Source organism: Oncorhynchus mykiss, chromosome 22 (genome assembly GCF_013265735.2).
Source record: "Oncorhynchus mykiss isolate Arlee chromosome 22, USDA_OmykA_1.1, whole genome shotgun sequence".
Classification (NCBI taxonomy): Eukaryota; Metazoa; Chordata; class Actinopteri; order Salmoniformes; family Salmonidae; genus Oncorhynchus; species Oncorhynchus mykiss.
In genome coordinates this window covers 41329612-41354016 of record NC_048586.1, presented here as the reverse complement: position 1 = coordinate 41354016, position 24405 = coordinate 41329612, and the positions used below count along the sequence as shown (strand labels likewise).

The 24405-nt window shown below is 44.2% G+C and overlaps 1 protein-coding gene across 5 annotated transcripts in view; it reads right to left on the bottom strand.

Moving 5' to 3' along the window:
- Nucleotides 1-24405, bottom strand: part of LOC110501885 (zinc finger E-box-binding homeobox 2) — a 76641-nt gene that overhangs the window by 9110 nt on the left and 43126 nt on the right. For 3 of the 5 annotated variants that reach the window (XM_036959336.1, XM_036959338.1, XM_036959341.1), the window contains exons 3-6: nt 6246-6518; nt 3433-3501; nt 1697-1894; nt 1193-1407 (exon numbers count right to left, since the gene is read on the bottom strand). In XM_036959336.1, the coding sequence (XP_036815231.1) occupies nt 1193-1407; nt 1697-1894; nt 3433-3501; nt 6246-6518 (755 nt within the window). Of the gene's footprint in view, nt 1-1192; nt 1408-1696; nt 1895-3432; nt 3502-6245; nt 6519-11373; nt 11746-24405 lie in introns of those variants that run through there. The other 2 variants (XM_036959339.1, XM_036959337.1) reach the window with 2 other exon arrangements.

The window sequence follows — 24405 nt, the reverse complement described above, 5'->3', positions numbered from 1 at the left end:
TATCATCTGGTACTGTTTGGACTCTGACCTGGTTTATGAACTCTCGCCTGTCCTGACCTCGAGACTGCCTATCGTCTGGTACTGTTTGGACTCTGACCTGGTTTATGAACTCTCACCTGTCCTGACCTCGAGACTGCCTATCATCTGGTACTGTTTGGACTCTGACCTGGGTTATGAACTCTCACCTGTCCCCCGACCTGCCTTTGCCTACTCCCTTTGTTATAATAAATATCGTAGCTCTGCCATCTGCCTCGTGTTTGCATTTGGGTCTCGCCTTGTGCCCTTATAGTAACGATTACTAGGCTATATACACGGGGTACCAGTACCAAGTAGACGTGCAGGGGTACGAGGTATTTGAGGTAGACATGTACAAATAACTAGGAATAAAGTGACAGTGCTGCTACTGTTTATTATCTATCTATAAAACTGGTACTTAATCAACGTCATGCTCAGTGAAAGAACTGCGTATTGAACCATAGGAAATGGTCCAAATCTCTGCTACTATGTATGAGTGCTCATTTCTAATCAAATCTGGTCCACTTCTAGCAACAGCTGATGTAAAAAGTCAGATGGCCTGAGGAAGGCAATATGCTAGCACATCCCACGCAGGCCTCACTAAAGAAAGACGCAACACAATGCAGCTGTGAACAAGCTGTGTGGGGGTCTGAGGCAGTGTGGGGGTCTGAACCAGTGTGGTGGTCTGAAGCTGTGTGGGGGTCTGATGTAGTGTGGGGATCTGAAGCAGTGTGGGGGTCTGAAGCAGTGTGGGGTCTGAAGCCGTGTGGGGGTCTGAAGCTGTGTGGGGTTCTGAAGTAACTTGTTTAATGTGAGAGGAGTAGAGGATGACAGGAAGAGGAAAGGAGAATACTAATTCACTCAAGAGAATATGATTCTTCATGCAGAAGAAAAGAGCATCCAGTCACCATGAGGAAGCCATTAAAGCCATTATAATTAACACAAATCTTAAAAGGAAAAATAAATGAGTAAAGGGCAGTGACCTAAAATGATACTGTGTGTTTCACCCAGATCGTTGATCGACCCACACAACGACACAACAGTGTGAAGGAGATGAGATGAGGAAAGAAAATAGTAAAAGAAAAACAGAAAAACATCACCCCCCTGTCTGTCGGTCTGCCTGTCTGTCTGCCTGTCTGTCTGCCTGTCTGTCTGTCTGTCTGTCTGCCTGTCTTACCTGATCGATCCCTGGCTTGTGCATGGCCATATGTCTCTCCAGCAGTGTTCGGTGTGAGAAGGTCTCGCTGCACAGTGGGCAGGGTATGCTCTCCTCATTCTTCTCATGGCGGTACTTGATGTGCTCCTTGAGCGATGTCAGCCGCTTGTAACCCCGGTCGCAGTAAGGACAGGTCAACAGTTGGGTGAAAGCATCTGGAGTCCCAGGTGACAGTTCTGTATAGGGGAAAGGAGGAGGCGTTGTCATAAGGTCAGCCAGTAGACCTTGATGGGCAGTATGCCCAGGTTGTAAACAGAGTAAGTGCAACAAGCAACATGATTATCTCTGCTTCACAAAGACTCTATGTAAAGTCACCATCAGCTTACACTTGAACACAGACTACCCATAAAAGTCCGTCAGTAACACTATTGGGGACAAAGGCACAGGGTGGAAGGCCTTTAATGCAGCTTCTGAGACTGCAAATAATCAGAGATTAACTGTCAAATGGATTTTATGGATTCTCACCGTTTTCGTTTTCGTCTTGCACAATGGTTTCGGGAGTTCCGAGTCGTGTCACTTCCTCTGGGGCTTCTGGGTAAATGATGGCGGTGTCGCCACGCTGGAGGTATTCAGCGATGCTGGCCGAGAGGCCGTCACTCTCCTCCAGTTTACTACACTTAGTGAAGTAGTCGTCAAGCTCTGACACCCCATCCACTCCATTAACTGTATAAGATGAGGAGGAGGATGGAGGAGGAGGAGGAGGAGAGGGGGAGGAGGAGGAGGGGGAGGAGGAGGAGGAGGAGAGGGGGAGGAGGAGGAGGGGGAGGAGGAGGAGATGAGGATGGAGAGGGGGAGGAGGAGGAGAGGGGGAGGAGGAGGATATGAGAGGAGGGGGAGTTAGAGAAGAAGAGAGAGGAAGACAAATGAGAACATGAGAACATTGGTCAGTCTCCATTCTCCTTCCCCCATTTTGAGATGTGCTGCACAGCTACATTATATTAAGACTGGTCTCTAAATGTGATGAAGGACACTGGGGGAGGGAAGCATTAAGCCACTACTTAGAGGGGAGTATACATTTAAGTTACCGTTAATTATGCCATGTAATGGCCCCAACAAAGAAAAAGAAGAGATCATTTCATCATTAAGTGATGTTCACAACCCATTTTAAAGCTTTTAGACATTTTAACTTAAATATTTCCTAGTGTAACAGGTAATTGGTTTAAGTTGCAATTAGATTTTCTGGTTTACAGATCTCACTTAGAATTCTCTCTCTACATAATTTAAAGCAGAGATTTGATTATGAGTAAGAAGATGTGAGGCTATATCTGCCAAACAGTCAGTGTAGGTATAATGGTACATCAGGTGTCTAATTTATTCATCAGCTTATTTAACAAATCAGGGCAGTTAGTGTGGCTACATTTATTTGTCTTAGGATCAATACTGTTTGCTATTGGCTTATGTGTTGTGTGCAGCTGTGACACAGATACTGTGTATATTTTTGTTGTTGAAAATATCCTTAAAACGAAGGACACTGAACTGTCCCCAAGAGGCTTGGATCCCTTGAAGTTACTTTAGGCTAGATAAAAATGCTTAACTGCAAAGACAATGTGATTCACTGCCAGGACAAACTACAATTTTAAACCAATTTGAAAGTACATGAATCAAACAAATGAGATTTAGGTCAAAATTCAATTTTGTAGCTAGATGTGATTTGTGCTGCACTCTCACTCAACCTGCAAATGTTTGCTTTGCATTATCTCTCGTGGCCCTTGACTGTGTGTATGTGTTTCCTATTAGGTATATCACCTGCTGCAAGGGGTTATAATCATGTCTCTTCCTAGTGTGTTATATATATATATATATATATATATATATATATATATATATATATATATATATATATATATATTTATTTTCTTTTAGGGGGTAGATCAGTTGTAATATTGCAGATAGATTGTAGCTTCCATCAATGTATGTGTCTGCATCATTTCCAATCCCCCATATATTTTTTTGCAAATATATATATGGGGCTCCTGAGTGGCACAGCGGTCTAAGGCAATGCATCTCAGTTCCAGAGGCGTCACTACAGTCCCTGGTTCAATTGCAGGCTGTATCACCATGATTGGGAGTCCCATAGAGCAGCACACATTTGCCCAGCGTCGTTAGGATTTGGCCGGGGTAGGCCGTCATTGTAAATAATAATTTATTTTTAACTGACTTCCCTAGTTAAATAAAAGTTAAATAAAGAGGGAGGAAGTCACCTGGACCACTTCCTACAGAGTGAAGAGACCCCTCTGGCCCCAAGGGATCATATTCATCCTTCCTTTCATCTATGAAGGAGAGGAGAAAAGGGCTCAAAATCAGACAATCAACTGTGGCTAACACAGCACTCAATAAACTGAAGTATGACCATGGTTTAACACTCGAGGCAAAGTCAACTAGAATGCACATGCTACCCTGACAATTCAGTACCTCTCTCCATTCAGCCACGGCTTGTAATATGAATGTATGTTCCTGATAATGAGGGACAGGCAGGCGAGGGGTGTACATATACTGTGCCCATTGTGTTTGTTCCTCCTGGCCCCAGTCATGTGATTCCTCAACAGGAGTCACAAGAATATTTCCCTCTTCAAAGGAGGGATATACAACACCCCTGCAGCAGGGGAAGGGGGGGGGGGGGGGGGGGGACAGTCAGATTTTCTCCCCCCTCTTTCACTTACAGCAGGTTACTTTTCAAAACGTCCTTCCTCATGAGCAATGTGTCATACAGGAACCTGATGCTGTGCCTTTTTATACCAAAATAGTCTTGCTATGAGTCAAATGAGTCACAAGGTACTATGCACAACCTATTGAGAACATGTCAACATAGGTTCAATGTTTATAGTCGATTGGCAGCTACCTTCAACAAAGGTAGAATGTATGGGAATTAGCAGGTAGCTATCCTACTTAAATTTCTAAATATTGTGGATGAAAGCTATTTTCTTTCTCATAATTCCAAGATGAAATGTAATCTAGAAGCGAGGTCTCACACTTCTCCCCACAAAATGTTTCGCCCCAGCACCACGCAGATAAAATGGTGGTGCTGCATGTTTCAGAGAACAACTGCAAAAATGCATGCCTCTCCTGATGGGGAAAGCAAGTGTTGCTTCCCTTTGCCTCAACTTCAGAATCACTGCCAGACTTTACAGAATGAGTTTCATTCAGCCAACATGGGGCTTTTTGTGGGTTCCAGGCCTCAGAGTAAGGACAAAGACATGTGAGTCACGCCCTGTGTCTGTCGTAGAATCTAGACACTGTTCTCAAGTTTCATTCTATTTTCAGTAGGCCCCTCCTTCACTACACTTACAGTACTACTTGCACTGTATGTGAAATCTGAAATATAAAATGGAGGCTCTTTGTGTTTTTCACTCAGTCGTCTTTTTTTCCCTAGAGAGGCAGAGGCAAGATGGCGTGGACAGTAAATGAGCATTTCTGTTATTTTTTGTGGTAAATCTTGATTCGATCCTTTGTGCATTCTCGATGTGACTCAGTACCTTGAAGTGACACCCGAGTCTTTTACATCTGTTACCTGAGTGAAATGAATATAACAAATATGTGGGTTGTCTATCTCTCATCTTTCATCAGTTTACATATAAATGTCAAATGCCAGTTGAATTCAAATCAAATCATTCAGCAAATGGCTAGGTTAGCATTAGCTATAATGGACTGTAGCAGATGTGCTAATCTGGCATTGATTTATTTTTACAGCTTTCTTATAATGATCATGATAATAATGATTCTATACACATATGCTCCCCATATCAAGGCTCTTTTCATTTACATTTAGTTTTGGACCGGGTTCAAATTTTCTAAAACTATTTCCCAGTCCCTCATATTTCCCAATTCAGCAGCGCAGCTCGCCACCAAGTCATTAACAGAGACGGATAGTCAACGCAGGTCCATTTAAAAAATAAAAAACTGGGTGTCTCACATGAGTTTTTCTCTGCACCCTGTATCTGTCAGGCGGCCACAGAATGGTGGGCCTATTAAGCATGTAAATGGACGTCATAAAGCTCCGAATTTCATTTAGGGATGTTAATGAGTCCTGCAAAAGCCTGGCTCCCTCTTTCACGATCCCGTTGGGCTTCTAATTAAAAGTATTTGTCTTTGCGGCCCTGGCGACACCAGTTGTCCTGTCACTGATGCAGATGAGTTGGAAGGAGAGGGGGGAATGGAGAGGGAGCAAAAGAGAAAGAGAGAGAGGGTGGGTTGACAGGTTTCACATGCGCTACTTGCTTATCATTGGTAGCTCTGCTTGTATACGGGAGTTAGAGGCTCCGTTGGTCACAGCTCACTAAACTGAGTCTAATTATAAGATTTACAATTATGGGTCAATAAGAATGAAAGGCTGGCTGTTTCACAGCGCTTCATATATTGAACTAAAATATTGTTACATTCTCCTCTGCCGAGACCTTGAGAATATTGAACTGTTTGGAGTTGACTTTATTCCTCTGAATGTATGTGAAGCCAATGAGGAGACAATGCTTTTACCGAGCCAAGACAACAGAGAGAGAAACATTGATGAGACAGTGCTTTAACAAAACCAAGACAAAAGAGAGAAGGAGAGCAAAGAGGGGACAGAGAACGGTCAGAGGTCAGAGGTGCTAGAGGGTGTGAACAGTCATACAGAGATGAGTATGGGAGTGAGGGAGGTGGTTTTGCGATGTGAGCCTGTAAAGCAGCTAAAGTGCTGACTGTATTTCAGCAGCAACACGTCTCACTAGAATAGAACACTGTGTTAATCTTTACAATCTCCTGTCAACCTCACAGAGATCCGGAAATTAAAAAAATAGACAGAGTAGAGAACAAAGCCATTTCCCAGGCTCCAACTATTTTTGCAGAAACTGAAGAGGTGAATATACTGTATTATTATGAGTTCTGTAATTGATATACATAAGTGAGGTGTTGATTGATTTACTGTCAAAGCACTTTGTTAAAAAAAGGCTGATGTAAAAAAAGGGTTATATAAATGCATTGGATTGATATAGGCTACTGATTTATATTGTGCAGGTGTTGACCTGATCAGATCACTCACCAGTCCCATTGAGGTGTCTGTGTTGGTTGTCTCCCAGGCGGCAGGCGTGGTGGTGGCTCTGCCGCCCGTCCCCGCCCTCTGATCTCTCTGTTCCACCCCTGTAGGACAGCAGGGCGTGGCCCACCCTGGGTGATGCCTCCAGGTTAGGCACGCTGCCTCCGGCAGGGATACCACCCTCCTCCCCATTGGTCAGGCCATTCTCCTCTGAGAGCAGCTTCTTGTCATCCTCGCCTGTCTCAGAGCTCATCTCCACCACATTCTCATATGTCAGCACTGCAAGACACAAACAAAGAGACCCTGTTAGGTTTCTAAAACAACATCCGCCTAACTCGGTTCTGATGGTAGGAAGGAGAAAGTCGCATTCCTGCTTTGAATAGTTTGGGGAGTTTTTTATACAGACCAGACAACCTAGGAACCAAATGGACAGCTTATAATATTACACCTTGAGAAAAATGTGATTCAGGCTGAACTCAAGGGCCTTCACGGTAACCTAGTAATATGTCCACTTTGGTGTAGATGAAAAATACTCTGATAAAGATGCATGAGAAAAGCAGACATAGGCCCAAAAGAACAAATAATATAACAAAATGTAAAGGCCATGACATCATGGGAACTAGGCGCAGGAAAAGGGGCCCTCAGGGATAGAAAATAGAGCACAATTTTCAGGTTCATTTTGAGTTCTGTGTATGCCTAATAAAGCAATATTTCGCAAAGCTTTCATGCTTTCACGTTATCTCTGGAGGGCGCTGCCAACTCCAGATAGCGAATGGGAAGTGGCTTAAAATGATGTGTTTTTGAAGTCAATTGCTTGTTTGGGGATATTATTTGGTTCCCCTCAACAGTTTTTGGAAACCATAAACCTTTACATCCCAACGGCATTCCATTCCCGCACACGTTCCCATGGAAGAGAATAAAAAAAATATGTTTTTTTTGTTCTTCACTTTTCCCCTTTGGGTACATGGAGATTAGGCATTGCATATCTGTTCATAATATGATCTTTGTCTGACTGTATGGTTCGGCACTTGCCTCCTGGACAACTGCACAACAGGTGCAAATGAAGAAAAAGGGTAAGCATGGTGGGGTGGGCTGAAATCTGCTGACCCGGGCTGAATTCCAAGAGCAGCGGAGGGGGGGGGGGGTGTAGGGCGTGGGACAAAACCCTCTTTAATAAGAGGTGTGACCACTAGGATTTAAGGGGAGTTCAGACAGGGTAATGCCCTCTCCGATCAAAAAAGAAAAGAAAGAGAGATGGAGAGAAAGAAAAGGCTGAAAAGTGAGACGTGAAAACACGTTGTGTGGTCTAGGTATGTGTTGGATATAATATGATTTCATTGAACAGCTTAACCTCGCGCTCACCCTCACACACCCTCCCCTCTTTAGTCCCACCACTACTGAAACAGCAGTGGATTTGCCTTTTCGCTGAATTCAATATCTGACCAGTTTTAAAAAATGTATTCTGAGCTAAGAGCAGTTTGGGAAAGACCAGTGAAAAGACCAGCTAGCATCCTATCCACTTAAGAAATTATGTTTTTGCCATCTAGACTTGAGCGTGTTATGATGCCACAGAAAATATGTAGGCACATTTACTTTAGAAAAGGATATTATTCAACTCATTTCTTCCTGGAAAAAGAGAGAGAAAGATGCATGCTTCCCATTCCTAGAATAACTCACCGGCCAACAAAGATAAATGTTTGCGGGGAAAAACACGAAGACGACTGTTTGTTTGTTACTTTACTTATGTTGCTCAGATACTTGGCCAGTGTGTGGCTGTTTTGTATCTGTGTTGCGGTGGGCGGTAGGCGAACGAAGAAAATTCAGTAACCTCCCAAACAAAAGCAATTCATTGAACTGTTTGTCTCTATGGTCACATGGTCTAGTAGTGTGGCAGATGTTACAGGACTAAAGCTATAGGCTAAAGAATACACAGCCAGGTTCCTCTCTAGGTTTCTTCCTAGGTTCCGTGCCTTTCTAGGGATTTTTTCCTAGCCACGTGCTTCTACATCTGCATTGCTTGCTGTTTGGAGTTTTAGGCTGGGTTTCTGTATAGCACTTGGTGAAAAGGGCTTTATAAATACATTTGATTGAATGATACCGGCTGGGATCTCAGTTGCTGTGTGTCTCTAAATCAATAGTTCTGGTTGGAAATTATTTTAGACATGCTACCTATATGTACAAGCTGCCATTACTCTTGATGGTAGTTAGCAAACCATTCTCTGTAGGTTTGAGTTAGGATTAAGCAAGTTATAACAACTCTGCCACAGAGAGAGCCAGGGAGTGAGTGTGCTTTGTCTCCGGTGACATCTTTGATGGGGTGCCACCTTTCGCTCCGTCTTGTCACACCTCCATTGTGTGTGGAACGCCGCCGTTCCGACCTGCTGAACTCACAGAGATCCATTGTCTCCGCCCGTCACCTATCCATCGATCGATTCATTGTGCTCATTCAAGGATCCCGAAACAAAGCAGCAACAACACTTGATATTTTCATCAGACCGCTCTCTCTCTCAGCCTCTCCCGCTCTCTGTCCCTCTCTCACTGCCTCTCTCTCGCTCCCTCTGCTGCTCTCTCTCCCTCTCTCTCTCTGCTGCTCTCTCTCCCTCGCTCTCTGCTACTCTCTCCCCCTCTCTCCCCCTCTCTCTCTCTGCTTCTCCCTCTCTCTCTCTCCCTCTCTCTGTCTGCCTCTCTCCCTCTCTGTCCTTCTCTCTCTCTATTTTCTCTCCATCTCTCTCCCTCTCTGTTGACTCTCTGGCTCTCACTCTCCCTCTCTTACTCAGCTCCCCTGAATGAGACATGAGCTCCGAGTCAAACTTTTGGGGGTCTCTAAATAATCTTAATTTAACCATTCACCTATTTCTATAAAAGGAAGTGGTTATTTTGAAAATAAAAGCACCCCCGCCTCTCTATAATGGTTTAACCCATTTATTTATACATGGCTGCACAAACCGTCTCCCTGTCCATGAATGGTGCAAATTCTATAGAGGAGGCGCTGTCCACTCAGTAGTGCTGAATTTCAGCCTTAACTGAGCTCCCTTAAAAGCATAGATTTTCCAAAATAGCCTATTAGTTTAATCCAATTCATTAGATTTATCCGTTATTTTATCATTGTTTGCTTTTCTCAGTCAGCTGTTTTTCAGGTGTGTGTGGGTATTGGTGTTCTCCATGGCCACAAGAAGTCAACCATCTATTTAACTTTATTATTTTCTATCAAAACGTGTTTTCTTTCCTGGATCAGCTGATGATGGTCGACAATATCACTAGACAACCAGACATCAACGCGCATCCAATCCATCCAGCTAGATTTTCGAGTTCCCAGTTGTTTTGTTACGCGAGATAAGCAGTTTTTTCTGAAACCTGTGTGTGTTCATATTGTGTAAAATTGCCTCGGCTGAGATGGTAGGCTACCAGCAGTGGTGCAAGCCTACTGGAGGGTAAATACAGGTAAACGCTGATTACCCACTTTTTTCAGAAATTTGCATTGAAAGTATAGGGAGCGTACATTTCTTTCACCACGACCTGCAATCAGAGTTTAGCATCTTTATTTAACACACTAGGCTAGATCACTGGCTACAAGTAGGCCTATTTAAAGCTCATGATAATACACACTGTAGCCTAGGCTAGTAAATGAACTGTGTGTTAGGGTGACTGACCATGACGTTTTTTTTTCCTGTGACACTTCCGGCCTCAATTTCATGTCTTCCGACTACAAAGACAGTCAATTTGTCAGCAAGACGCAATCACCGAACGTCATTAGGAACACTTTCTGGTGTTTTGTTAACAGATGTCCATTTACATTAATCAAATGTCTCAAGAGCACAGGCAGTGCACTGTTTGGATGCTGGAGTTATTTCGGAGTGGATGAACATGCACAGGTAGCCTACATTTTATAAGTGATTTTTTTTTGACAGTCAGATAATATAAGGTCATTCATTTCTACTGTCACGTGACATCTTTACTATTTGTCCCATAAAAAAAGAGACCCTCCCCCTCCGTAAGCAGCGTTCCAAGCCGTGCTGTGTTGGCCGTCACAGACACACCTACGCCTGCTAACAGTTCCATCTGAATATGATCACTGAGTCTCCATCAGAGTATCATGTTCATGTTGCTGTCCGAATCATCTCTTGTATTTATCTCAACTCAAACATTATTTCCCCTTGCTTCCAGCCTATCATTTAGTTTGGTACAGTAGGGGGTTAATATAAGCCTAGCATTTAGTTTGGTACAGTAGGGGGTTAATATAAGCCTAGCATTTAGTTTGGTACAGTAGGGGGTTAATATAAGCCTAGCATTTAGTTTGGTACAGCATGGGGTTAATATAAGCCTAGCATTTAGTTTGGTACAGCGGGTTTAATATAAACCTATCATTTAGTTTGGTACAGCAGGGGGTTCATATAAGTTCTAATATGTTCTGCGTCTGAACTCAGAAACAATGTTTCACTTTAGAATAGTGATCTCTGTAATAAGTTAGTACCGTACATAGAGTGAACGGTGCCCAGACAAAGACAACTTTTTTTTGAGCAAGTCAAAATCACGCATCAACGTCAATTATCATGGACATATCCAAGTAAAAATCCCAATTGAATGAAAGCTCTAACAAACAAAAAATGCAGCTAGGTTCATTGTTTGACGTGACTGAGTTAGCTGAGTTAGCTAGCTAGTGACACGAACATTAGCTGTCCAGCCTGCATAGCAACCAATTTGTTTAGAATGGACGACCTGACCTGTTGCATAGCAACTATGCAACAAGAATTAATGACTGGCTCGCGTCTGTAGCAACATGACCAAAATAACTAACAACCAGATTTTGGTCCGGACTATATTTTCTGGTGGAAGAATAAAATTGTATGAATGTACTTATCAAATTAACGTTTTAATGAAAATATATAATTCAATGTTTAAAAAAAAAAAAACATGTCAGGCTGAACAACGCCATTTACCTGTGACTGGGCTCTAACCACCCAGTTTAAAATACTTAAATAAACCCCATCATAATTTGAATACAGTACAAATCCACAAAATCCTATGAAACAGACATCCCAGTATCAAGACTATTAGCTACAACTGTTTGTTTCAATATGAGCTAAATGCCTTTGAGGAGCATGTAAATGTGCTAACTAACAGGTGCATACCATACCTGTCACAGATCATATTAATTCCGCAAAAGATAACCCTGTCCACATCATCGCCTGTCCCACAGCGCGTCCTCAGGCTCTGCAGAGACCACACCTGCCCTCTCCTCTCCTGAGGGAGGCTTCCTTCCTCGTCGTCCATTTTAAACAGCCCCGCAGTTCAAAAGACACATCAGACAGAGCCCTTGCATATGCCATGAGGCGCTAGTATCTACTCCATACAGTCTCTTTCTCTCTATCTCTCTTCCTTTCTCTGTGCGGCTCTTCCATGAAAAAAGCCATATTTGATATGTGTTTGATATGATCATAAAAATAAATAGACATGTTTCAGGTCTACTGCTGGCTCCAGGTGATCCGCACGCTCTCCTGTCTCTCCTGTCTGCCGCTACCACTGCCTGGATAATGAGAGATGAGGTGGAAGCTACCGGAGGAAAACTGCTCTCTCTGTTCTACCTCTCTCTCTTTTCTCTCTCTCTCTCTCCCTCTGCCTGTGAGCGGTGCAGATCACCTGAGCGAACAACTGGAGGGGAAAGGGGAGGGGAAGGTGGAGGGGCAGGTGAGGGGGAGAGGGAGGGGGAGGGGGAGGGGCAGGTGAGGGGGAGAGGGAGGGGGAGGGGAAGGTGGAGGGGCAGGTGAGGGGGAGAGGGGAGGAGGAGGTAAGGGGGAAGGTGGAGGGGCAGGTGAGGGGGAGGGGCGGGGAGGGGGAGAGGGAGGGGGAGGTGGAGGTGGAGGGGCAGGTGAGGGGGAGGGGCGGGGCGGGGGAGGGGGAAGGTGACGGGGAGGGGGAGGGGAGTGAGTAGGTCAGGAAGCGTGGTCTGAACACTGTGGAAATGAGGTGTCTGCCTTAGCTACTGCAGGCTGGAAGTGGTCCAACATCCATCTAATGAGAATCCCAGGCAGACAGGTAGGGATTGTCCACACACAGGGAGGTGGGAAATAAAGGTGTAATATTATTTCCTGAGAATGTTACATGGAAATAGCCTACAGTATGAATGATTTGCCATAATACCGTAACTACTCTCAGAGAAGTGAAATGTAGATGTTTCCCATACAGTAGCTGTTGCATTGTTTATCAGCTGGCAAAGTAGGCAGGAGGCTTTACAAGATGTGTGGTGTGTGTGTGTGTGTGTGTGTGTGTGTGTGTGTGTGTGTGTGTGTGTGTGTGTGTGTGTGTGTGTGTGTGTGTGTGTGTGTGTGTGTGTGTGAGAGAGGAATGGGGTGGTTCCACTGTGCCAGTGCCTGCCGTGAGGCAGAAAGAGTAGCCTGCCTCTAATTGAATTAAACTCCCATTTATCTAGGGGGTCCTAAGCCGGAATTTATCTAGGGGGTCCTGAGCTGGAATTTATCTATGGGTCCTGAGCTGGAATTTATCTAGGTAGTCCTGAGCTGGAATTTATCTAGGGGGTCCTGACTTGGAGAAAAGGAGAGAGAAATAAGAAAGAGAGAGCAAGAGAAAGATTTACTCCGGCACCCAGACGGCCCACCTTTCCCCTTACTCCCTCCCTGCTTTTCTCCCTCCCTGCTTTACTCTCTCCCTCCTTTCCTCCCTCCTTCCTTTCCTCCCTCCTTCCTTTCCTCTCTCCTTCCTTTACTCCCTCCTTCCTTTACTCCCTCCTTCCTTTCCTCCCTCCCTCCTTTCCTCCCTCCTTCCTCTCTTCTATTCCTCCTTTCCTCCCTCCTTCCTTTCATCCCTCCTTCCTTTCCCCCCTCCCTCATTTCCTCTCTCTCTCCTTTCCTCCCTCCTTCCTTTACTCCTTCCTTGCTTTACTCCCTCCCTCCCTCCCTCCTTTCCTCTCTCCTTCCTTCCTTTCCTATCTCCTTCCCTCCTTTCCTCTTTCCTTGCCTCTCCTCTTTCCCTCCTTTCCTCTCTCCCGCCCTCATTTCCTCCCTCCCGTTACGCAGCCATCTGTGGCCTGCCTGAGCACATGTCAATCCTCTAGATAAATGTTCAAGGCCCCTACCGGCCCCCTACCATCTCCCTACAAGCTCCCTACCGGATCCATATCGGCCCCCTCACACACACTTACACAAACAGTTTTAGACATACATAGCGTACACACAAAAAGCCAAATAGTCTTCCTTTGCATAGCCCATTCACAAGACTGGAGGAAGTTACAGATAGAAAACTCTGAAAATGGTTCCTTCACATGGTGGCTGAAGCAAAGGCTAAATCAGACAGAAGGGTGATGTCCTCACACGGAAAGGATTACAAGAAAAACACAAAGGAGTGACTGATGATCAACCCACATGAGCAGATGAAAGAGAAAATAAGAGGCAGAGTACAGAGTACTGAGTACAGAGGGAGGATTTAGTTTGATCATTCTGTAGAGTCATGGACTACTGTAGATAGATATTTAGTCCTGTTTGGAGTGAATACGGGTCAATTAATATGTAAATGTAGGAGCAGTTGTGTAGTAGTCAGCCGCATCCTGTGTGATTCTATCTGGCCGGTCCGTCTCTGGCTGTATAGAAGTGTTACAGCACCCCAAACACACACAAACACATCACAGTCTTTTCTCAGAACAAACAATGCTACCGGTTACAAACCTGGACTGAAACTAATGTCCTATGAAAGGCAGCCATTCTGCACATGTACATTACATCGTTGGGTCTTTAAACAATTCCTTTGTTCTGTAATAAACTGCCAAAATAACTGCCACGATCAATTTGGGCTTTTCATTTGCTCTGTGATGTTGACCTGAATTCACTTAACTAAATGGATTTTGCTCTTGGCTGCAGGTTAGCCATCGATTTCACGCTAATGCTATTTTTAGGATGACGATGAGGTGCCCCATATTTTGCATTGATTTCAGCTGAAAAACAAACCCAATAGGACAAATCATCCTTGTTTTGAGTGCATCTATATATTAAATCGAGCCCAGACTCTCTCTCTCTAAATCTATGAATCTATCTCTCACTATATATATATATATATATATATATATATATATATATATATATATCGTATATATATATATCGTATATATACATTACCAGTCAAAAGTTTGGACACACCTACTCAATCCAGCGTTTTCTTTATGTTTACTCTTTCATACATTGTAGAATAGCAGTGAAGACATCAAAACCATGAAATAACACAAATGGAATCATGTAGTAACCAAAAAAGTGTTAAACAAATAAAAAATATTTTATTCAAAGTAGCCACCCTTTGATGACAGCTTTGCACACTCTTGGCATTCTCTCAACCAGCTTCATGAGGTAATCACCTGGAATGCATCTCAATTTAATAGGTTTGCCTTGTTAAAAGTTCATTTGTGGAATTTCTGTCCTTAATGCATTTGAGCCAATCAGGTGTGTTGTGACAAGGTAGGGGTGGTATACAGAAGATAGCACTACTTGGTAAAAGACCATATTATGGCACGAACAAGAACTTTGAATGTTTCTTCATGTAAAGTCACAAAAACCATCAAGCGCTATTGTAAGGTTCTGTATTTATTTTCTTAGTCAACCTTGTGTTCTGTTTCATTGTTTTCTTGAACGTAGCCCTGTCTTTCATTTTTGTTCAATGTTTTCACCTTGTTTTAGTTACTCACCTGGTCTCATCAGCTCCTTATTTAGTTCAGTTCATTATTGTTGTGCCTTTGTGAGGTATTGTTCGTTTTGACTCTACTAAGCCTTTTCCAAGCTCGTTTGTGAGAACCGGTTATAGCCTTCAGTCCCAGTTTTGATTCACCTGCCTGCTTGCCTACCTGTGTATGATCATTATCTGCCATTGACCACGGTTCCTGCCTTCTGCGAAGGCGAAATAAACACCTGCCGCGCTCTGCGCATGAATCTACACCTTTTTCTCCCTGAGTATCCATTATAGCTATGATGAAACTGGCTCTCATGAGGACCGCCACAGGAAAGGAAGACCCAGAGTTACCTCTGCTGCAGAGGATAAGTTCATTAGAGTTACCTGTCTCTCATGAGGAAGGAAAGGAAGACCCAGAGTTACCTCTGCTGCAGAGGATAAGTTCATTAGAGTTAACTGCGTCTCAGATTGCAGCCGAAATAAATGCTTCACGGAGTTCAAGTAACAGATACATCTCAACATCAACTGTTCAGAGGAGACTGCATGAATCAGGCCTTCATGGTCAAACTGCTGCAAAGAAACTACTACTAAAGGACACCAATAAGAAGAAGAGACTTGCTTGGGCCAAGAAACATGAGCAATGGACATTAGACCAGTGGAAATCTGTCCTTTGGTCTGTTGAGTTCAAATTTGAGATTGTTGGTTCCAACCGCGGTGTCTTTGTGAGATGCAGAGTAGGTGAACGGATGATCTCTGCAAAGGTGGTTCCCACCGTGAAGCAAGGACGAGGAGGTGTGATGGGGTGGGGGTGCTTTACTGGTGACATTGTTTGTGATTTATTTAGAATTCAAGGCACACTGACCCAGCATGGCTACCATCGCATTCTGCAGTGATATACCAACCCATTTGGTTTGCGCTTCATTGGACCATCATTTGTTTTTCAACAGGACAATGACACAAAACACACCTCCAGGCTGTGTAAGGGCTATTTGACCAAGAATGAGAGTGATGGAGTGCTACTTCAGATGACCTGGCCTCCACAATCACCCAACCTCAACCCAATTGAGATGGTTTGGGATGAGTTAGACCGCAGAGTGAAGAAAAAGCAGCCAACAAGTGCTCAGCATATGTGGGAACTCCTTCAAGACTGTTGGAAAAGCATTATTCATGAAGCTGGTTGAGAGAATGCAAAGAGTGTGAAAAGCTGTCATCAAGGAAAAGGGTGGCTACTTTGAAGAATCTAATGTATAAATATATTTTGATTTGTTTAAAAAAAAATGCTTCCTACATGATTCTGTATGTGGTATTTCATAGTTTTGATGTCTTCACTGTCATTATACAATGTAGAAAATTTGGTACTGTATACATCTAGATTGTGACTTGTTACTTGTTCTTATACTGAGGCTAAATGTGATTTTCACCTTTGTGGTGCAGATGGCACCAGAAGGGGACATTAGGAGAGTTTTAAACCCTGTTTCACAATCAGAAAAACAGGTTGCTCATGACATTTACAGGCGGAGGAAGGAGGAGTGGTAATTCTGCCTGATCTGATTGGCATGTTAAAACAAGGCCCTGCTGTCAGAGTGGCAAGTCAAGACAAAATAACACACATAGTAGCCATCGTTCTGCTCGGCTCTGCTCTGCTATCTATTTAGGTAGTCTTGTTTGTGCAAAGTTTAAATCTCACAGAGACTCGTGAATATTGAGGAGCTGTTTCATTTATCATGACCTTTTTGGATTGTTGGAGCTGCAGTTAAATCCTACACAAGAGCAATATTTTCACAAACCCTGGAAATTATGTTTGTTATCTCTCCTTCTATATTATTTGTAGCCTAATAAGAGACCTATCCCTTCCACTCTCTCTTCTCTCACACACACACACACACACACACACACACACACACACACACACACACACACACACACACACACACACACACACACACACACACAATCGATCAAATGTATTTATAAAGCCCCTTTTCTTTTTTTACATCAGCCAATAACTGTTATGGGGAGCTTTGTTGACCACACTCACGGTGTGTGTGTGTGTGTGTGTGTGTGTGTGTGTGTGTGTGTGTGTGTGTTTATTGGTGAGACACTAGAGTGGAAAATAAATGACCTGGGCTAAATATATGCACATTTGGATGAATACATGTAATCAGTGTGAAATGAATTTATCTGAAGCAGATTAAGAGCATTAATAAATGTATCCGCAGTGCTGGTGCCATCTGATAGTGCCTTACTCTTCCTGTCAGATGTATTAGGCTGCTACAATAACATAAGGTGCTGTTGGTATAGATCACTATTAGGTCTTTTGTTATCCTTCATGAAAAGCTAAGCAAACCTAAATTGCAATTAAGTACTGCCCCAGAGTACTTTGTTAGCTGTTTTATGTCTCATTGTGAGTGATGAGAGAGAGAAAGACAGAGAGATAAAGAGAGACAGAGACAGAGAGACACAGAGAGAGAGAGAGAGCAAGAGAAAGAGAGAGGCAGAGAGAGAGAGAGAGAGAGAGATAGAGAGAGAGAGAGCACTAGGCATGAGGAGCATCTCTGGTCTGGTCTGTGGTAACTGCAGTCATACCATGCCAGTGACCAGCTGGCAGTGTAGGCAGCATTCATTCAAAGATGTCTGTGTGTGTGTGTGTGTGTATGCACACTTGCATGCGTGTGTGTTTACCCACATGAGTGATAGTAATTGCCCACTATTGAGCAACAGCAAATGAATCCCAGCAGCTCTTTCACATGTTGATGACACATCTGCTCTCCTCCTCCTCCCACCCTCACACACATATACCATGCCAGGATCCATGTCACCTGAATAACATCCCCACAAGGTACAAAACAAGAAAGCAGGCTTCCCTTCTGTCCCCTAACTCCCTAGCAATCCCCAAAGGCTCTGTGGCCTATGAACTCTCTGAGAGGCTACATCCACTAGGACACATCCACTAGGCCACATCCACTAGGCTACAACCACACTGTAATGTTATCTGTCAGTTAACCTGGCCAGGATATCTGTTGTCAAAGAGATACAACAGCTCACATCTATAACCAAAGGGATTTAGGGCATCTGTGAATGTCTTTTAGTCAGGGGCTGAATGAGTGTGTGTGTGAGTTCTTAGGATACCTGGAAAGGTGATAATTAGAGCAAGTGGATAATTAGGCTGCAGCTTACGCCACTCAAATAGGGATCTGGCTCGCACGCTGCTAAGCTATGGAATCCCCTTGTACCCTAAACACACACACACACACACACACACACACACACACACACACACACACACACACGGCCTGTACAAGCCAACAATGCTCCAGGACGGACGATTATGAGCTTAGCTGCAGTGAATATTTGAAGCACCATTGTTCCTGCCACTTTCTCTGGGAGACCATGAAGACTATAAAAACTTGCCTTTTCCACTTGGGGGTTCCTCCGGGGAGAGAACCCGCGGATCAAATTATCATCCCAGATAGAAGTCGTATCAACTCTGTCGACCCCGTAACTCAGGCATCGTCATGAGCATGGCTACAGACTCGAGACCAAGGTGGGGGTTGGGCGGCGGGACGTTGTGGAATCACAGGACAGGGACATGCATTAACTACGACCTCTTCTGCTCTAATGTGAAAACATAAAGTAGTTCGGTGAGCACTAGGAGTCACAGAACGTTCAGAAATAACTATAGAATGAACAGCGTTGCGGGGAGACTTTTAGGGCCTATCAACTACTGTGTATTTCTTATGAAAGTCAAGATGACCCGGCTCCTTGTGGAGATGTCTGGGCACGCTTAACCTGATCATTTCTCAACTATGCAGATGGAGAATCTAAGAATGGAGAAAATCCCTGCGGAGAAGGAGGCTTCAGGAGAGAGCAGGGCAGTAGCGTTGCCGTTGGTTTCCATAGCCAGCCAACCTGTTGGCAGCTAGGGCTATCATTATGGCTGCCATACCCAGCCTTTCCCCGATGCGGTCCACCATTTTGAAAACAAAAAGGAGAGTTGCTCTGTAATTCAACCTGACTGGTTCTGTTTTCTTCAAATTCAACAGCCTGTGAACAGTCTTTCTGGGAATGGGGAGGTTTGGGGTGCTGCTCTCAACTTCAAACATGCAACAAAAAAAAAATGTCTCAGAGCTCCCTATTAAAAGGGAGACCATGGCTGTGCTTTATCTTGTAGGTGGCTCCTTATTTCTGAGGAGAGCCCCTTTGAGTAACACTATACCTCACCAGGGTTTAGAGAAACTGACCGGCGCTGGTGGTCCTTTACAGTCTGACAAAGGCAACAAATTAGCCCCTCGCAGATAGAGGAGTGTGAAAACATCAGAGAGAGAAAGAGAGCGAAAGAGAAGTGTATTTTACCCCACTGTTTTGTTATTTTCTGTTATGATCTATTTCTTGTACCGCCTAGTTTCACCCTGGCGTGTTTTAGTCTGTGTGTGTGTGTGTTCTTGTCAGCTCTGCTGCCTTGTGTGCAAGGTGTGAAAAAATGAGTTCCTCTTTGAACATGTCACGGGATGACTGCTATGTAGCACAAAACACTTCTGAGGGGAGCTTAATCAGGTTTTGGCCCCTTTTAGCTGGTCTGGCTGTTCTAGAGGGAGCATTAACTGTGGTTCCCCTCGCTCCTTTGCTTCATACCACCCCAACCAGCTAACACAATATAACACAATGCCCCTCACAATACATCAAACATTGAGGAGTAACAAAACAACAACAAAACAACTGTTTTCAGAGTCTAGAATATGTTATTAGATATTGCATTGTAATTATTCAATCTTACTGTAATGTGCTATTAATGTGATGTGATGTCAGTATTTAATGAAGCCACATGTTTTAAAGTCAGTTGTGTATGCATATGGCACGTAACAGTTCCAGCACCCAGTCCTCTCATCTCAAAGGGACCTGAGTCTCTGAGTCACTGCTGTGTCTCCCTGATAAGAGTCTCTGAGATGGATATCAAATGGGCACGGCGTGGGTGTGTGTTTGTTTCAAGTTTTAATGTCACACGCACAGGTACAGTCAAATGCCTTTCTGTCGAGCCCTACACCCAACAATGTAGTAAACAATGTAGTGTTAAAAACAGTGTCAAGTCGAACAAAAACAAGAAATAAGAACACGAGTAAGAAGCTATATACAGGGACAGTTCCAGGGTCAGTAGCTATATACAGGGACAGTTCCAGGGTCAGTAGCTATATACAGGGTCAATTCCAGGGTCAGTAGCTATATACAGGGTCAGTTCCAGGGTCAGTAGCTATATACAGGGTCAATTCTAGGGTCAGTAGCTATATACAGGGTCAATCACAGGGTCAGTAGCTATATACAGGGTCAATTCCAGGGTCAGTAGCTATATACAGGGTCAGTTCCAAGGTCAGCGCCAATACCATATTTACAACGTGCATGGATACTGTAGTGATAGAGGTAGATATGTATAGGGGTAAGGTGACAAGGCATCAGGATATATGATAAACAGGGTAGCAGCAGCATATATGATCATTGTATGTGAGTATGAGCAAATGACGTGTGTGTGTGTGTGTGTGTGTGTGTGTGTGTGTGTGTGTGTGTGTGTGTGTGTGTGTGTGTGTGTGTGTGTGTGTGTGTGTGTGTGTGTGTGTGTGTATTTTGGAGTGTCAGTGTGTGTGAGTGTGTATTTTGGAGTGTCAGTGTGTGTGAGTGTGCATAGAGACAGTGCAAAATTAAAATACAACTCAGATAGTCCATGTACTGTAGCCATTTGGTTAACTATTTATAGTCACATGGCTTGAGGATAGAAGCTTTTCAGGAGTCTGTTGGTGTCAGACTTGATGCACAGGTACTGCGTGGAATCAGAGAGAACAGTCAATTGCTTGGGAGGTTGGAGTCTTTAAAGATTTTGCAGGTCTTCCGTCTGATATGGAGGTCTTGGATGGCAGGGAGCTCAGCCCCAGTGATACACAGCCCCAGTGATACACACGCACCTCCCACTGTAGAGCCATGTGATTAAGGGTGGTGCTGTTGCCATACCAAGCGGTGATGCTGCCAGTCAAGATGCTCTCAATGGTGTAGCTGTATGAAGTTTTACGGATCTGAGGGCCCATGACAAATCTTTTCAGCCTCCTGAGGGGGAAGACTGCGGGGGTGTGGACCATTCTAATTCCTTAGTGATTTGGACACCGAGGAACTTGAAGCTCTCGATCCACTCCACTGCAGTCCCATCAATCATCTCCTTGGTCTTACTGACGTTGAGGGAGAGGTTGTTGTCTCGACACCACACTGCCATGTCACTGACCTCCTCCCTATAGACTGCCTCATCATTGTCGGTGATCAGGACTATCACCGTCATGTCGTCAGCCAGCTTGATGATGGTGTTGGAGTTGTTTTTCAAAATGTATTTAACCTTTATTTAACTAGACAAGTCTGTTAAGAACAAATTATTATTCACAATGACGGAGTAAACAGCCAAACCCCAACTTGCACAACACTGGGCCAATTGTGCGGTGCCCTATGGGACTCCCAATCACGGCCGGTTGTAATACAGACTGAAATCGAACCAGGGTCTGTAGTGACGCCTCTAGCACTGAGATCCAGTGCCTTATACTGCTGTGCCACTCAGGAGCCATGAAGTCATGGGTGAACAGGGAGTACAGGAGGGGACTAAGCACACACCCCTGTGGGGCCCCTGTGTTGAGGGTCAGCGTTGCAGAGTTATTGTTGCCTACTCTCACCACCTGGAGTCGGCCAGTCAGGAAGTCCAGGATCCAGTTGCAAAGGGAGGTCTCACATTTACATTTTAGTCATTTAGTAGAAGTTCTTATAAAGAGCAACTTACAGGAGCAAATAGGTTTAAGTGCCTTGCTTAAGGGCACATCAACATATTTTTCACCTATTCGGCTCGGGGATTCAAACCAGCAACATGTTGTTTACTGGCCCAATGCTCTTAACCGCGAGGCTACCTGCCACAGAGGGTCAGTCCCAGGGTCCTAAGCTTTGTGACGAGTTTGAAGGGGACAGTGGTGTTGAACTCTGTAGTCAATGAACAGCATTTTCACACACTGTAGATATTACTCTTATCTAGATGGGTGAGGGCAGTATGGAATGCAATTGAGATTGTGCGATCTATTAGGGTGTTATGCAAATTGGAGCGGGTCTAGGGTGTCTGAGATGATGGAGTTGATGTGTGCCATAACCAGCCTTTCAAATCACTTCATTATTACAGATGTGTGCTGCAGGACAGTAGTCATTATGGCATGAAGCCTTAAGAGTTGTTGGGAACAGGAATGGTGGTAGTCGGCTTAAGACACGCTGATTACAGACTGGGTTAAGGAGAGTTTGAGAATGACTGTGAATATGCATGCCAGCTGTTCTGAGCATACTCTGAGAACGCGCCCTGGAATATCGTCCAGCCCTGCGGCCTTGCGATTGTTGACATGATTTAAAGACCGTACTCACGTCGGCCTCGGAGAGTGAAATCACCCAGTCGTCTGGGTCGGTGACAGCCCTCACGCACGGCACGGTGTTGTTATTGCCAAAGCGTGCATAAAATTTGTCAGGTAGAGAGGCATCGTTGGACAGATCATGGCTGGGTATTCCTTTGTTATCCGTAATGGACTGTAGCCTTTGCCACATGTGGTGGGCCGCTGTCGACTATATTGTATTGTTCTTTTGCTCGTTTGATGACTCTGCGGAGGTCATAGCAAGACTTATTGTACTTGTTCCTGTCCTCAGCCGTATCCTCAGGGTTGTCTGCGATAGCCCTGTGTGCGGTAGGTAGCCTGTCCTTTATCTTAGTGCCAACCTCAGTGTTAATCCAGGGTTTTTCATTGGGGAAGCAGCGAACCTTTACTGTTGGGACAACATCCTAATTAAGCCAGGTGACGGACGTGGTTAGCTCGTGATGTCATCGGCGGAATCTCGGGAACATATTCCAATGAGCGCTAGCGAAGCAATCCTGTAGCATAATCTCTGATTCTGATTATAATTTCTCAATGGAGAGGCTCACGGTCACTTCCTGTTTGAGTTTCTGCTTGTACACAGGAAGCAGGAACGCAGAGTCATGATCTGATTTGTCGAATGGAGGATGAGGGAGGGCCTTGTATGCTTGCTTGTGAGTAAAGTGAAAGTGGTCTAGGACTTTATCTCCCCTAGTGACGAAGGAGATGTGTTGACTGAAGTTGGGCGTCACGTGTCTTAATGACCCAAAATTTAAATCGCCGGCAACAAGAAAAGCAGCCTCCGGGTGCAAATTTTCCTGCTTGTTTATAGCCTTGTACAGTTTGTTAAGTGCCAGCTTGCTGTGTGTGTGCGTATGGGTGGGTGTAAGTGGGTGAGTGAGTGTGCCCTTCAGCTATATTTTAAGGGATTTTACTGCCATGCTAGAACCTCTGTTCCTAGCTACCCAGACTCCTTGTTCCGGCCAAACGCTAGGCCACACCCACGGATGTTAGTTTCTTCTCCACAATGACTCTGGATCTGAGTACCTCCCAGACCCTTCATCGAATGCGAACACATTTGGGCCGTCTGATTGGTCCAGAAACCAATGGGTTGGGTGAGAGCCAAAACATACGTGGGCAAAGCAGTGTTTGAAAATTGGCTTTGATACACTGATTGTTTAGAGGCGATCCAATCACTGATGACTTTGTTTTGTACAAAGCCCCCTTCACCACAAACAGCAATGACGTCAGTCTCACACTAAAGTATGTAGCGAACGACAGAGCAGTCAGAATCATTTAGTGTGAGTCGTCAGGCAAAGGAACTGCAGTTTGTGTATGTGTGCGTTTGCATGTCCATGTATGTGCATCTGTGCGTGTGTGAATGTGAAAATCGAGAGATAGAACAAGTAATAAATATGGAATTGAGCACACCAAACCACAGAGAAGGTAAACACTTCCCTTTGGAACTTCTGAACATGTGTTACATAAAGTTGAAGAAAAATGCATCTACACATTCAATCAATCATCAACTACTGGAAAGAGAGGTAGGAAAGAGCTACATACCCTCACCACGCTGGAATCTAGGTTGCCTAAGAGAAGACTGACTTAAGTCAAGTTGAACTGAATAATGTATGTTTCAGGCTTTACAGGCAGCCCACCAGCCTCTCTGGAGGGACAGGGAAGGAGGCCTACTTCCAAAATGTCTGAATTATTCATCTTCCCAGGTGGAAATAGACTTAATCCTTGTTTCAATCATTTTTACAAAGGTTTTTAATTTCAAATCCCTTCGATGAATACAACCTCCTTCCCTTTCCAAAAAATAAAATTACAAATCCAAAACAAGTTCCATACAAGAATCAGCTCCTCAAAATGAATCTATGGAACTGCTATAAAGTTCCCGAATTATAGATTTACTCAAGCATTTCACACCAAATAATTCAAGATTACAGGTGTAAAGAAATATGTATCTTAATGTAACCCTCAGAGTAACGGCAAAAGACTAAGTGGATAGTTTTCTGACCTCTATCCATTTTATACATCTGTGTCTGCCTGTTTGGCTCCTAGCCGTCTCTCTTTATTGGCCCCTGTAGAATCATAATCGT